Source organism: Perognathus longimembris, chromosome 13, assembly GCF_023159225.1.
Source record: "Perognathus longimembris pacificus isolate PPM17 chromosome 13, ASM2315922v1, whole genome shotgun sequence".
Lineage (NCBI taxonomy): Eukaryota > Metazoa > Chordata > Mammalia > Rodentia > Heteromyidae > Perognathus > Perognathus longimembris.
In genome coordinates, this window is record NC_063173.1 from 8285605 (window position 1) to 8301859 (window position 16255).

General features: G+C 36.4%; 1 protein-coding gene across 18 annotated transcripts in view; it reads right to left on the reverse strand.

Annotated features, from left to right (window-relative positions):
• The window catches only part of Picalm (phosphatidylinositol binding clathrin assembly protein), an 85602-nt gene that overhangs the window by 27957 nt on the left and 41390 nt on the right, over nucleotides 1-16255 (reverse strand). For 8 of the 18 annotated variants that reach the window (XM_048360864.1, XM_048360862.1, XM_048360863.1 and 5 more), the window contains exons 7-13: nucleotides 14987-15093; nucleotides 12695-12736; nucleotides 9828-9913; nucleotides 7519-7642; nucleotides 7126-7262; nucleotides 6298-6401; nucleotides 104-253 (exon numbers count right to left, since the gene is read on the reverse strand). In XM_048360864.1, the coding sequence (XP_048216821.1) occupies nucleotides 104-253; nucleotides 6298-6401; nucleotides 7126-7262; nucleotides 7519-7642; nucleotides 9828-9913; nucleotides 12695-12736; nucleotides 14987-15093 (750 nt within the window). The remainder of the gene's footprint in view (nucleotides 1-103; nucleotides 254-6297; nucleotides 6402-7125; nucleotides 7263-7518; nucleotides 7643-9827; nucleotides 9914-12694; nucleotides 12737-14986; nucleotides 15094-16255) is intronic. The other 10 variants (XM_048360872.1, XM_048360871.1, XM_048360870.1 and 7 more) reach the window with 2 other exon arrangements.

Here is a 16255-nt window from a genome sequence, read left to right on the forward strand (position 1 = left end):
ATACAAATTAATGTGCTACCTTAAAATCAATTAATGATGATATGTAAGAAATACTTAGGCAGTATAAATAGTAATTGGAAAAAAATGTTAAATGGTACTTTACCAACAAACATTTCATGAGTAGGTGTCCTAGTAGTAAAAGTGGATACATCTGAAGAAATGGGAAGGTGAACATCACCACTACTTTTGGTGAGGAAAGGGTTTAAGCTTGGAATGGCATCATCAACAGCATCTACAGTAGCAGAGAAAGGATCTGTGCAGTCCGAGTGAGTTACAGCAGTGAAGAAAGAAGTCAATAAATTAGTATGGTCATTAGTCAAAAGATGCAAAGTGAAAAGTAGTAGCTATATTATTGTTTATTCATTTTTAAGTGCAAATATGTCTAATCACAAGGATGGAAGAATTGCATTTAACATCTTTCAAAAGAAATTCTTAGAAGGGGAAAAACCATTTGTGTTCATTAACAACAGTAGCATGTTAAGGAGCGACTTTTATCTACAACATTCGAAAGCCAATGGTTAAAAAAGAGTAAGAAAGGAAAAACAACACCAAAACAAGATGTTTTTATGAAAGATCCACTCACCTTGTGCCCACCTTCCCTGAGCTAGATGGGAGTGTAATGACTGATAGCACAGCTGTGTTTACTCAACTAGAAAAATGTTCACTACAAGTAACCTTCAAAAAAGAGGGGTAACCTCAAATTAGAAGAGTGCATAGAGCTACCCCTCTACTTAGTTTCAAAGGTACTAAGTACAAAATAAAGACGATGGGAAGATTTAAGGATAGGCAAAGGGATTTTAGACATTTAAGAAGAGAGAGATGAAAGGCTATTCTTCAGCAAACTAGAAATGACAGGAGGTTGGTTAAGTTTTAGTCTCTAAGTGACTTTTCTGAAGAACAGCAAAAGTTACTCCCTATTATGAAATTATCATATGCTTTTGGTCAATGCCTACATATTGTACCCTGCACGTTATTTAAGATAATCTAATATTAAAAGCCATTTCTTGAGATTCAAAGTTAGCTGAATGCAGGAAGAATGGAAAAAATAAGAGCAGCAAAAACACAGCCTATTTTCTTTCTTTGTAACACAATCAAAAGATAGCCAGCCATTGTGGCACAAACCTGTAATTCTAGCACTTGGGAGGTAGAGGAAGCAGAGGAAGTCTAAGGCCAGCTGAGTTCACACAACGAGGTGCTTCTTTTTTTTTTTTGCTGGTCCTTGGGCTTTGAACTCAGGGCCTGGGCTCTGTCCTTGAGCTTAGTTTGTTCAAGGTAAGCCACAGTGCTATTTCCAAATGTTTTGAGCAGTTTATTGGAGATAAGAGTTTCATGGACATTCCCTTCCTGGGCTGGCTCTGAACCTCAATCCTCTTCAATAGCCAGGATTGCAGGTGTGGGCCACTGGTGCCTGGCTATAGTGAGTTTCTGAGACTTTGTCTCAAAAAACAAACAGCATCTTCAAACAAAAACAAAAACAGGGCTGGGAATGTGGCTTAGTGGTAGAGTGCTTGTCTAGCATGAATGAAACCCTGGGTTCAATTCCTCAGTACCCCATAAACAAAAAAGGCCAGAAGTGGCACTCAAGTGGTAGAGTGCTAGCCTTGAGCAAAAGAAGCTCAGGGAGAGTGCCTAGGCCCTGAATTCAAACCCCAGGACTGCCCCCCACCCCACTGCAAAAAAAAGAAAAGAAAGAAAGAAAGAAATTCAAGGAGGTACTTTTATACTTCCAACCAGCAGTCTCTTCTTGTCTAGTTCCTTCTATTTTTAACCAAGTACACTAGAGTACCATAGTGTTAGGCACAGTTGTACTTTCAAGACTGCTTAACTGAACAAAAAGAGTAGCAATTGCTCATTTACTATGCAATAGGCATGGGTCCCATAATGTTGACAAACTCAAAGCAAGTGCTCTCTAATCCCAAACACAACTGTTCGAAAATGAAAAGTATCAAAAAAAAAAGAGTCATGGGTTCAAGTACAGCTTTTGTTGTTGTTGTTTCCCTGGGACTAGAAACTGAACTTTGTAGCCTCAAACCCGCTGGGCTTGCTTGATCGTGGCTAGAGCTCTCTACCACTTGATCCACACCTCTAGCTTAGCATTTGCTGGTTAAATGGAGATGGAGTTTGAGGACCTGCCTGCCTAGTCTAGCTTTGAACCCTGATGCTACAGGCTTCGGTCACTTCAGTAACATTACAGAAATGAACCACAGGTGACTGGCTTTACAGTAATATTTTAAATAAAACTTTAACTTTTGTATCACAAGAACTTTTCTAGGAATTAAGCATTCCTATGGAACATCACATGAAAATAAAGTCCTATAAAATGATCATAATATGCTGATTATACTACTAAACCTCACAAAAGATTTTAGAATCTTTTCCTATTATCTATTACTACTAAATGGAATGAGAAAAAAGAAGCAGAAAACAGTGACTCAGAAATAAAGTGTGGAGAACAGAAATAAGAAATTGGGAACTGTTTTTAAGCTGTTAGAAAAATGTCTTGTTACCAACTCTAACTTCATGTGTAAGAAAGAAATGGCATTAGGTTAGAGTTCATTAGTGGGTTGAAAATATTCTTAGAATTGATAGTGGCAAGAAATTTAAAAATTTATATTTCATCTTATAACAAAAAAACCTATTCTAGTTATCCATGTCAAAAAAAAAAAAAAACCCAAGAAATAAAAGAAAAAAAAATGCCATGAGAATGAGCTGGAAAAAAAAAAAGATATAGCAGATCCCTTGGTTCTGGAAAAAAGACATTCAGGAATTATTGCTACTTGTCCGCTGTACTATTGACTGACACTATTTCATCCAAGTGACAGCCTTTTAATCACATCCTATTAAATGACAGCCTTGTGAAGAATACACAAATGCATGTGCAAAATGGACTTATTTATATCAATAAGATAATAAAAAGACCAGCTTCTAGCACATTACAAGACAGCTAATCAATATGTTAATCTATTAATAAATCTATTAATAAACGGAAACTCATCAAAATAGGGCAATGTCCTAAACATTCCACTAAAATTTACTAGACTGATAATCCTCTTAAACTTGTAAAAAAAAAACACCACAATTTTGTCCATGATTTTTATCATCAATATAAAACTTTATTTCATTCATATTTAATTTTGTCATTCAAGAGTTATGAAAGAATCCAAAAATAATTACAAGTATTAAAATATATGTCTTCAGTTTTAAATCAAATGACATCATTTAAACACATAAAACTGAATTTTTTCATGTTGTATTTCACTCCAGCTAAGAGTAAAGCAAATTTAAATTTAAAATGGTCTTACACTTAAATTTTGAAATCTTCCTTCAAATACTCAATAGTGGGACTGAACAACGAATAGTGTATACTTTCAGATCAGCTGTAACTAAGTTTTCAAGGTAATGAAAACCCAAGTCTTCTCATGAACCAGTATGTAACATCAAGGGCTCAGACTCCAAACAATTTCTTAAAGAAATTGAAAGTTCAAAAATAATACAATGAGAGGGACAGGAGAGCTTGTGTGTTTTCTCTCTGTCCTCTCCACTCCCTCTCCTTCTCTTACCCTCCTTCATTTTTAGAAAGAATATTAAATACCTTTTATATAAACACACAAAACCTTTCTTCCCTTAATATCTCATCACTAATCTATCTTTCACTAGGAATACATACCATCTCTTTGATGTTAACATAAGAACCAATACTAGGTCTGTTATTAACATCCACACCTAGTTAACAAAAGGAAAAGAAATGACAAGATTAAAGCCAGATGTCAGAGGCCTGTGCCTATAACCCTAGCTACTCAGAGGTTGAGATCTGATCCCAGTTCAAAGCCAATTGTGGCAGGAAATCCTATGAGACTCTTCTCTCCAGTGAACCACCAAAACAAAGAAGTGAGCGTGGCTCATGCACTAGCCTTGAGCAAAAAAAGTTCAGTGACAGCACCCAGTCTTTGAGTTCAAGTCACAAAACCAGCACACACACAAAATCCAAATACATCTAAAAAGAAAACGCCATATATTTAAAGTGTCTAGAGGCAAAGTTATTCTCAAAATTTACTGCTATAGGCTGAAGAAGCAGTTCAGCTATACAGCAAGTGACTAGCATATGCAAGGCTCTGGACTTGAACCCTAGCACTGAGAAACAAACACCAAAACCCAGTAACACCAAAACCAATTTACTGCCATGATGAAAACTTTTCCTATCTTATACTTCTTTAAGTCTAAATTTTAAAAATAAAATGCCGGCTGGGGATATAGCCTAGTGGCAAGAGTGCCTGCCTCAGATACACGAGGCCCTAGGTTCGATTCCCCAGCACCACATATACAGAAAACGGCCAGAAGCGGCGCTGTGGCTCAAGTGGCAGAGTGCTAGCCTTGAGCGGGAAGAAGCCAGGGACAGTGCTCAGGCCCTGAGTCCAAGGCCCAGGACTGGCCAAAAATAAAAAAATAAAAAAATAAAATGCCTATGAGTAGTGACTGAATTGTGAAGTATTAAAAGTTGGGCTGTGTGTTGCTAGTACACAGTCCTGAGTATAAAACCAAATACCCTCCTCAAAAATTATTTGCATCAAAAGTCTTAAAATACTGTTCACTTTGCTAGTCACTCACAGATATCCCTGAAATGATTACTAACTCAGAAGCCAAACACTTTTATATCAAACTTAGAAACTGCTTTCATTTTGCTGAAATTGAAGGGTCTTTTATTAACTTAAAAAAAAAAAAACACAATAGCTCAATTTCTATGGCCTCTTTCCCTACTGCGCTTGACTGGACTTGATTTGAACTTTTAATGGTCTCACTACTTATATATAGCAAAGCTAGATGTTAAGACTATGAAGGGGAATTTTATGAAAATAGCAAACAGCAAACTAACTCAATGGAGAAAAATAAGACACAAATATATTATAACATTGTATCTACATGAATACTGTTAGGGAATAATCTGTTCTAAGAACACAGAACATAAGTAATATAGACTGAAATTACTACTTAAAATTATTTTCCAACAGTAATGGTCTATTTGCTTTCATAGCAGTTCAACCAGTCTAAGAAGATGGAATTAACTAAACATGATATGCCCAATTAACAATTTTGTAGTTCTTTGAAATATATATACGTATATTACACAGAGAACATACACTTCATTGAGATTCTATATTACTTCCCTATAATTAAAAAAATCCTTAGTTCTAAAGAAAAGAAAAAAAATGCTTGACTTCACAGAGCTTATATTCCAGTAGGCATTAAAGAAGGCATGGGGGGGGGGGGGATCCAAAAACTAGCTGGGTGTCAATGGCTGAGAAGGATGAGATCTGAACATCATGGTTTGAAGCCAGCCCAAGCAGGAAAATCCATGAGACCCTTATCTCCAATAAACAACTAAAAAAGCCAGAAGCAAATGGCAAAATGGTAGGGCTAAGCTTGAGCAAAAGAAGTTTAGGGACAGCACCCAGACCCTGAGTTCAAGCCCCAGGACCAGCATGCGCGCACACACACACACACACACACACCATTCTTAATTCACACCATTAAATAAGGAAAAGTACTAGTTTGTATACTTTAAAACTTAATTGGAATAATTTATCTTTGCTTTGAGAGATAGGACTACCAATTCAAATATTACATGTGAGCCAAATTTTAAGGTATCTTGCCATTCTCTAGTATTTTTTTCTCAAATTTTGTTTTCCCTTCCAAGTGATGTTTTGGCAATGGTTACATAAAACAACACATATATACAAATAGAAGCTCTGAAACAAACCAAAAAAAATGATTGAAAAACTACATGCAAACACTATAAAAACTGACCTGGACTAGCACTTTGCTTCAAAGACGATGGTCCAAGGTCAAAGACCTTACAGGATCACTTTACAGTCAAAGATGCCAGAACATACTTCACTGCCTGATATAGTACTATCTGAGTATTACTAGAACTTTATCACATATTTACACAAATGGAAGCCTTTCCCGCCATAGGTAGAAATTTTCTATACCAAAGTAATAAGATTACCATTAATTTTCTAATAATGGAATTAAAATTCACATTAAAAGAATGAATTCATACTTATTAAAATGGTCTTCCCTGTTAAATTTATCTTCCTTAATCTTTATTTTGTAATTTAAACACAAATTCTAAAACTGCAAATTCTAAAACTTAGAAAATGTGGAGATAAAATTAAGTTCACTGCTACTTTAAAATTTCTCCAATTCTCAAGTATAACAAAAAACCATAGAAGTAAATCAAAACACATGTAACGGAAAGGTGCCTATATAACACCTAAAAAAGAATTTGCTAATGCTTACCTCCCCATGTACTTGCTACCTGAGAAGCAGTTGACATAGAATGTACAGATGGATGGAAGGTTGGCTGTTGCAAATCAAGCAGGTCATTTGGCAGCTTTGATGTGCTAAAAAAGTTTTGGAAATTTCTTTTAATTCACAAATTTTGCTACATTATCTGCCTCTCACATAAGAGAAGTGAAAATAATTTCAATTTCAAAAGAAGGAATAGTTTCAGCAAGATAACATCTGCATATCAACAGCATATTTCTGGATAAAAATATTCTAACACAGCATAGTCAACTTTTACAGGATTCAAGTAAAATATATTTTCTGGAAAGACTTAGTGACTTCCCAGAAAACTATTTATTTCCTTATACTAATTCCATTAAATCTAAAACAGTAAATTGGGCCATCATGCAGTTCTCAAATATGCAAAATGAACTATCACTTTATATTTAAACATTGTACCAATTATATCATTTGCTACCACCTCTACTGTAAGAATTTATTATTAACCCTAAAGCAATCTGCAAAACTTCTATTAAGACATTTATTTAAAAGCTATCAAAAAATGCGAAGCACCAATGGCTCATGCCTATAATCCTAGCTCCTCAAGAGACTGAGAACTGAGGATCATGGTTTAAAGGCAGAAAAGTCCCTTGCCTCGAGAGACTCTTGTTTCCAATTACCCACTCAAAAACCAGAAGTGGTTTTGTGGCTCAAGTGGTAGAGCACTAGTCTTGAGCACAAAGAGGCTCAGGGACCGTGCCCAGGCCCTGAGTTCAAGCCCCACAACCAACAAAATAAATAAGCAACTTATTAAAAAGTAACTTTAATCTCTCTCCATACCTGTTAGAAGAACTAGGGGTAGAAAATATGTCGATGGCTGGTGCAGTCATTAAACCCCCTGTTGAGGTGGACACAGGAGAGGCTGCAGTTGTTAAAGAGGTATGAGGTTTCTTTGCAAGTTCTTTTAGGCGCTGTTCCTGTTGAGAAAGGGAGATATAAGGAATCCAGAAACTAGTCTTATTTGTAAGGCCTCTGAAAAAAAGCATCTTCTAGTTTTGTTTCAGTAGCTAAAAGGCATTCTGTTACTCTTTTTACCAGTCATTATGTCAAGATGAAAACTCAAACTGAATTATCATTCTATTTAGTAACTACACGAAAAACTTAAGTCTGTGCAGAGGTCCCACTTACTTTATGATCACCTTACTTGTTTGTGAAGTAAATATATACACTTACCTTTAAAGCTTTTAAACGAGCCTGTTCTTCTTCTAATGCTGCTTGCTTTTCCCTTTCATCCACTTTGGTCAGAGATAGGCCAGTGCTTGCCAATGAGGAAACTGCATTGGAAAGTGTTGTGGCTCTAGGATAATTAGACAAAGAAAGGTAATTTTGGCTTTGTGTCAGTAACTTTACGTCCAACTCATAAAATGATCTGTCAACTCTGCCACCAATAGGCTGTAACTGCAAACTTAACTTCTGGACTCAAACTAGTACATTTCATATGAAATAATATATACATATATATATATATATATATTTTTTTTTTTGCAAGTCCTAGGGCTTGGATTCAAGGCCTAAGCACTGTCCCTGGCTTCTTTTTGCTCAGGCTAGCACTCTACCCCTTGAGCCACAGCACTACTCCCACCTTTTTGTGTTTATGTGGTGCTGAGGAATCGAACCCAGGGCTTCGTGCATATTAGACAAGCACTCTAGCCACTAAGCCATATTCCCAGCCCTCATATGAAATATTCTAATCAATGATGCAGATGATCATAGCAATTATAACACTGTTGACTGACACACACATTCACTGCAGGCTCACAAAAAATGGCCACATATTGCCTCCCCAAGCCCAGTGAAAGGGAACCAGTGCAATTGGGAAAGTGTCACTGGATTCCTAATCACAGGAATGGTCCACTGACGATTTACAGCGTGAGTGTTGGCACTGATACCACAAAAACACCCAAGCATGAGCACCAGTAAGAATTAATACATGCCTAGGTTTCTCCAACACAACTCTCCTGGGTTACTTGAAAAAGAAAAAAGGCAATACAGTAACAAGTCTACATGGCACCTCCTCCTTTCTATGAAAATCTGCTAAAAACGTAAAATTCCAGTATGAAATTAAAAATAAGTACTAAAACCTGCCAGTGTTTTGTTCTTTGGAAACTGTTAAGTTTGTGTTTTTATATGACAGGTCTCACTATGTAGCCCAAGCTGGCCTCAAACATGAAGTCTTCCTGCCCCAGCTTCCTGGAGTACTGGGATTACAGGTATGTATCACAATATCTACAGGGTTTAAATTTTTATTATTCAAGAAAATATTCCAGAAGGATTAAATTTTTTAAAAAAAATCAACAGAAGATTCTCAATGTACTTCATACAAATTCTTTCTTCATACTAATTAAAGGGAAATCTTCAGAAATAATCACAATTACTCATGTAATTATTAAACTTGACACAAATAGCAGGCACAAGATCAATAGAAGATGATTTGTGCTACTTCAATTTGCTAGGTTAACTGCAAAATTAGATCAATAGACTGTGGTTAAAATAGAACATATCATGGACTGGGAATGTGGCTTAGGGGTAGAGTGCTTGCCTAGCAAGCATGAAGCCCTGGGTTCAGTTCCTCAGTACCACAGTGGCACCACGACTGAAGTGGGTAGAGTGCTAGCCTTGAGCAAAAGAAGCTCAGGGACAGAACCCAGGCCCAAAGTTCAAGGCCCAGGACTGACCAAAAACAAACAAACAAACTAGTATCAGTAGTCAACCTCACAAACTGTCACGAGAAAGACTATAAGGAAGTGGCGATGTGGCTCAAGTGGGTAGAACACTACTAGCCTTGAGCTGAAGAGTTTAGGAACAGCACCCAGGCCCAGAGTTCAAGCCCCACAACGGACAAATAAAGAAAAAAAAAAAAAAAAAAAAGAAAAGAAAAGGACTATGAAATTTGATGATAGAAACCCTAAGTTGAGTCCTACCATTACAACATCATTGTGAAGAGTGAACAATCATTACAAAAAAACTGTGATTATAAAGTACCACATAAATCAATGCATTATCTCTTTATGGGAAAGCTGAACAATACAGAGAGAATTCTGAACCAAAGCATCATTGCTGTGATCTTAATAGATGTTGACACTTAAGAACTGTTCTAGGGCTGGGGATATGGCCTAGTGGCAAGAGTGCCTGCCTCGGATACACGAGGCCCTAGGTTCGATTCCCCAGCACCACATATACAGAAAACGGCCAGAAGCGGCGCTGTGGCTCAAGTGGCAGAGTGCTAGCCTTGAGCGGGAAGAAGCCAGGGACAGTGCTCAGGCCCTGAGTCCAAGGCCCAGGACTGGCAAAAAAAAAAAAAGAACTGTTCTAATAATTTACATGTATTAACCCATTTCATCCATAAGGCTGACACTATGATTAAACTCACCTTAAATCAAGGTACAGAGAAACTAACCAACTTGGAACTTGTGTTGGATTCTTACTGCTCCCTTACCAAAAAAGAAAAACCACACTGCCATTACCCTACATATAATTTGTACCTGCTTGCTGCTGTAGAATCTTTTATTTTCTTTCCTTCCAAGGAAGCTAAATGTTGTTCCAAAGCATCAAGAAGACTGCTGGGGGCCTGAAATTAAACATAAATACTGAAGATTTCATAATAATTAGGCCACTGGCCAAAGTAAGTCACATACTATCTAATTCTCACTTTGTTTTGCCACCATATACCAATAGCCTGCAAAAACTACTGGTTCTATTATTGTAAGCCCAAGAAGCAACAAAAATGTTACTGCCTCTCTGTTATCTAAAATATTTGGCATCAAGTCTTGTGGATGACTACTTTTTATATGTATAATGACCTATCTTAGAGATATGTCCCAAATCTAAACACAAATTCATCTGTTTCATGTATACCCCACCCACATTCTGAAATTAATTTTCATACAATGCTTATAGCATGTTTGTGCTCTGACTAATCTACCACATGAAGTCCAGTATAGAATTTTCCATTTCTTGTCACTCAAACGCTTCTAGATTTTGGAACATTTGAGGTTTCTGAGATCTGGATTAGGGATGTGCGACCTGTTTTAGAAGTCAAAACAATAACTGTACATTGAAAAGGGGCACAGGATTGAGGTGAGGGAATTAATCTAGGACTTGAATATAATGGGTACAGCAAGTTTTCTATTTGCTAAACCTCACTGAAACGGTTATTTTGCTCAAAGGTTTTTTAATTTTTTCTTTTCAACTGGAGACTAGTTTAAAACTCATGGGCTACAGGTCAAATGTCCCTTTAATATAAAGACTTACTGGCATGGAAATGGCAAACTTTTCAGTGTACAAAGAACTGTTTGTTCTTTTTTAAAAGAAGCAAATGCTTCAGTGACTTTTATTTACCCCAAATACTCGTGTGTGCATGTGTGTGTGCTCGGGGTCTGAGCACCATCCTTTAGCTTTTATGCTCAAGGCCAGTGCCCTATCACTTGAGTCAGAGCTGCACTTCTGATCTTTCGGTGGTTATTCAGAGATAAGAGTCTCTGGGCTTTCCTGCCAGCTAAGCTTTGAACTGCAATAGTCAGCTCAGAGTTCCAGGCATCGAGTCACTAGCACCCAGCGGCTTCCTTTTTTGGTTTTGCAGCACTGAAGACTAAACACACGGCCTCAAGCGTGAGGTACCACTTGAACCATACCTTCAGTACTTTTGTTTTGTTTTAAGTTTTATTTCTATAAGCACCTCTGTACTACTTCATTGAGAATCAGTAGGTTTAGTCTCTTTGGGAAGGCTTGGAGAATCTGTATCACATGTTTATCATTGGAATGCTAGGGCAGGAATCAGATGCAAACTCTTAAGACCATGTTCTTGTTTTTTTTTTTTTGTCGTTTTTTGTTTTTTGTTTTTTGGCCAGTCCTGGGGCTTGGACTCAGGGCCTGAGCACTGTCCCTGACTTCTTTTTGCTCAAGGCTAGTACTCTGCCACTTGAGCCACAGCGCCACTTCTGGCCATTTTCTGCATATGTGGTGCTGGGGAATTGAACCCAGGGCCTCATGTATATGAGACAAGCACTCTTGCCACTAGGCCATATCCCCAGCCCCCTTTTGTTTTGTTTTTAAATTTGCTTTTAACTTAATTTTTTAAACTTGCTTTACAGATAGGGCTTCTGTTAACTTTGTCGAGAATGGCTTTGAGTAACTTGGATTTCTGACACTCATCACTATGCCCATCCCTCAAATACCCCTTACGATGAGACATAGTTTCAGATTACAAAATCTAAACACATAAGACACACCATCTAATTTTTCTATTAATTATTATTTTAACAATTCCATTCACATGCTCAATCTCAAGCAAATCAACTTATCTCACATAGAACAACTATACTTAACTTATATATAACCCATAACTAGTTATAGTTTTGAGAGTAGCTTTGATATCAGAGGAAAGCATTCACAAGAAAATGCTATTAAAAAAACAAAAACAAAAACAAAAACCTGGGCTGGGTGCTGGTGGCTCATACTTACAATCCTAGCTTCTCAGCAGGCTAAGATCTAAGGTTCATGGCTGAAAGCCAACCCAGGAAAGAAAGTCTGTGAGAGTCTTATCTCGAATATATGTTCAAAAAGTTGGAAATGGAGCTACGGCTCAAGTGTTAAAGCATTAGCCATGAGCAAAAAAGCTCAGGGACAGTGCGCAGGTCCTAAGTTCAAGTCCCTCAACTGGCACATAGATAGACAGACAGACAGATAGACAGACAGACAGACAGACAGATAGATAGATAAAATAACCTAGAAGAGTTCCAAACAAGAGAAAAGAGAAGTAGCCTATTAAGGATAGATAAAATAATCTAGAAGAGTTCCAAAGAGATAAAAGAGAAGTAGCCTATTAAGGAGAAAACTGACATAAGTGTTATAATTCTACAGATGACAAAATGAAGCACATCAGAGAGCTATCTGACAGTAGCAAGGACCCCAAACTTAGTAGTAGTATCCTGAAGGTTGCTCGTTTATTCCTATTTAAGAGTCCCATCTCAGTCTAATATCCAAAAGGAAAGGTTTAAATAAATCCTGACTAAAACAATTCTCTACAGCTAGTAAAGTAAAATTTTTGTATATCATTCCCTAAGTTCAGCTCCCAAAGTTGCTTTTCCTCTGTCTAGTCACTGTTGTTGTTGTTTGGTTATGATGATGGGAGAGGAGAAAAAACTGGTACTGTACCAAGTAGGACCACCAATAGAAAAGCTGATTATTTAATGTATTATTTTATGTATTTTATGTACAATGGTACAACAGTTTTAAGCAATGTGTGAAAATATGTCAAGAAAAATTACTGATCTTGACACTATCGACTACATGTTACTCAACTTTGTGCTTCAATAAACAAAAGATACTGATATATTAATGGTATACTTACCTGTGAAAGATCTGGTATATCACCTCTGTCAATTCCAACTTGCTGTGAGAAGAAATATTGAATAAAGATATGTTATAAATAAAAAGGAAAATAATACATTGTAAATAGTTATAAAAAAATCAGGAAAATATTAGATCTCCAAGATATCACTATTTTCAGTGGTGTAGATATTAGATGGCTGTAATACAGTAACCGCTTAACTCAGGGCTTGGGTGCTGTCCCTGAGCCTTTATGTTGAAGGCTGGTGCTCTACCACTTGAGCCACAGTGCCATTTCCATCTACTTCTGAGTGGTTTGTTAAAGATAAGAATCTCACTGGCTTTTCTGCCCAGGGTTGGCTTTGAACAATGATCCTTAGATCTCAGACTTCTGAGTAGCTAGAATTACAGGTATGAGCCACCAGCACATGCTAGATTTTTTTTTTATCTGAACAAATACCAAATGATAACTAATCAGGATATCACTGTGTCAACAAAACAATCCCAATACATTTTTCATGATGTCCAAGCATTAACCAATCAATGTCCAGCAAAAACCAAAAGGGTAATTAATTCCTATTACACCAAACTGTACTGTCAATGGGTTATTCTTCATTTTATACCCACTCTTTTATTATATCAATCTCTCTAGTTCTCAGAACGATAACAGTAGAAAACACAAAAATTTAACCCATCCTAAGATATTAGAATAGTTTATCAGTGCCTGAGATCTGTTCCCTTGAAATATAGTTCAAGAAGCTTGGACTCTGGCCTTTACTCCAACAAATAAGATCTCCTAATGCACTGCAACTCCAAAGACAGTACCATAACAGAACTGTGAGAAATGTGAATTTCTTAAGTCATATGGCGCAGACTGTTTATCCTATTTGGGTCAACCCAGTAGTTTGGAGATAAAGAGGGCTTAAATTGTATGTTAGTAACTGTAGCTACCAAATACAAAGAACATAGGAGGCCAAGGGTAATGTCAATAAACAACCTTTCTGAGATAGAGTGAGTCTAGCTATGAAGACAAACCTGGCCTTGCCTGAAACCACAATCCTTTTCAGCATCCGGAGTACTGGTATATAATAAGCAGGAGCCACTGTATCTGGCTTAATAAGTTAAAATTTATTCAATTGTAACTGGAATCAAAGCATAAATCATACCTTATAGTTTTAGTATGTGACTGATCCTAAAGAAATGGAAAAGTAATCACTATTTTTTCCTTAAAAGATCTTTGAATCCAAAACAAATTTGCATGGGGCATCATAAAATAGCTATTAACAAGAATTTTCCCCCCAATATCTCATTATCCTGTTCTAACATTTTCATCTGCTACAGAATAAAGTATTACTACATATGAAATAAAAGCCTAAAGTCACTAACTTGCTAAAGAGTAGTAAGTTTGACACAAATGATCAAAATATCTTAGGGACACATTTCTTACAGTTAGGGATAGACAGTGTAGAAAAAGAAAACAAAAAATTTTAAGAGCTTGTCTCTCTGTTATTAAGAAGATAATGCTTGAAATAATTCCCACAACTGCCTTCTAATGATAAGTTCAGAAAATTATTTTTAAAGTCAATTTGCAAAATTACATCATCCAATAACTCATCTCTTCTTCCTCAGCTCTCTCTCTCTCCCCTTTTTCTCTTTCTCCACTCTCTCCTCTTTGTGCCAGTCCTCAGGTTTTGCTCAAAGCTAGTATCTACCACTTTAGCCACTGCTCCATTTCCAGCTTTTAGGTGGTTAATTGGAGATAAAAGTCTCACAGACTTTCCTGCCCCAGCTGCCTTCAAGCAGATCCTCATATCTCAGTCTCCTGAGAAGCTAGAATGTCAGGTATGAGCCACTGGCACCTTGTTCATGGTTCTGTTTTGTTGTTGTTTTTAAACCAATTATTAAGATACAAAATTTACTTCTGTAGGACAACAAAAACATTCTAAGAATGTGGCTCAGCTGCAGGTATCCCTGAAGAAAAGGAACTTGCACCGACACTAAATACTTACCACCATTACACTAAAATAAGCCTTCTAAAATGAATGTCCATTCCAAACATAAAAGCTTAAAGCCACTATATTAACATTCATCTTATTTTGTAGAGTAGGCAAACTATTTTTCAATATTCTGTAGTAACAATATTTATTCAGTATTATACCATTCTTACCATGCTACAGAATAGAGCATATTAGTATGGTTTGACATGTCCTTTACTATATTGAAAATTCACTTGGATAATCATTTCTTTAAAATCCATACACATGGACAAAAATAAAATTAAGTTTGGAGACACAAGACTTTAAAGACAACTTACCTCTGCAACTTTGAGAAACTCTGAGATTCTTGTCATCCTAGTCAAGAATTTCTTATAGATATCTAGACCTTCTTTGCACTGGTTCTTTTTCATATCAAAATATTTTTCTGCAAAAAGCAGAAAAATACTTTCAGTCACAACAAAATGGCACAAACAAGGAAGATTATTAATGGTTACAAAAATATTGCAATAGTTGTCTCAAAAGACATACAAAATATTTGCATTAACTTAATTTAGATATCTGAAGCAAATCAGAGGAGGTATTAAAAATAATAATTGCTTTGTTTCACAACACTCCTTCTCAATTTCCTTAAATATATACATATATTTGCACACAGAAACACATCATAATGGGGGAAAGAGGGTAGGAAGGCTGACAGAAGGGATGAGATTAATTGGAATACACTGTTAAATGTGTGGAAAGGTAACAATAAAATACCAGCAGAAAAAACAGCTCTCCCCCCAAAACCCACATGCATAAATACTTTACTCCTCCTGAAACAGCATCGTGCTGCAGGTATGGCTCAGCACTGAGTCCAAACTCCAATACGAACATCTATTTCATAGTATATATTCACTAAACACATTAGCCTGTCAATCGGACAAGCCTGTTCAAATGTTACTGGGAACACTCATTTAAATTCAGTATGTCAACACCAGCAAACTTTCGTTTATACCAGTCACAGGGTGGAGGACTATGCTTTCCACAACGTTAGAAAAAGACAACCCTTCATTTCTCATTAAACCCAATTTCCCAATCCTCAGAAACTAAAGGACAGCTAAATAAATGTGGTAGAGTGTACTAAAAAATAAGTATAAATGAATTAATTTCTAAGTGGGTAAAGTGGAGAGAAGAGGAAGACTGAATAAAAATACTTAACATCTGACACCTGATACTGCAGCACCTTTGTAGTTATTTTTCTACTCATGCAAATCCCATTAAAATAAATGAGTATTTTTATGTGACATTAACTTTACCTCAAATATCCTAAATCCACAACACCACAAAATTCCTAAAGTGGCTCAAAGCAAAAGTCACCCATAAAAATAAATGCTTAAGATGGGTTTAAAAGTAAACTTAAGGACAAGTGTACAATTCAGTAGTACAGTGTATGCTCAGTATTCAGGAAACCAACTCCCTAAAAAAATTAAATTTAGAAAAAAATAGCTGTACAAAGTTCATTATGGAATAAATTAAGGAAATAAGATGTTTTTCCTCTGAGGAAAAAATTTTAGGGTTTTTGCCCCACTAAGTCTTTGTAACAGAAG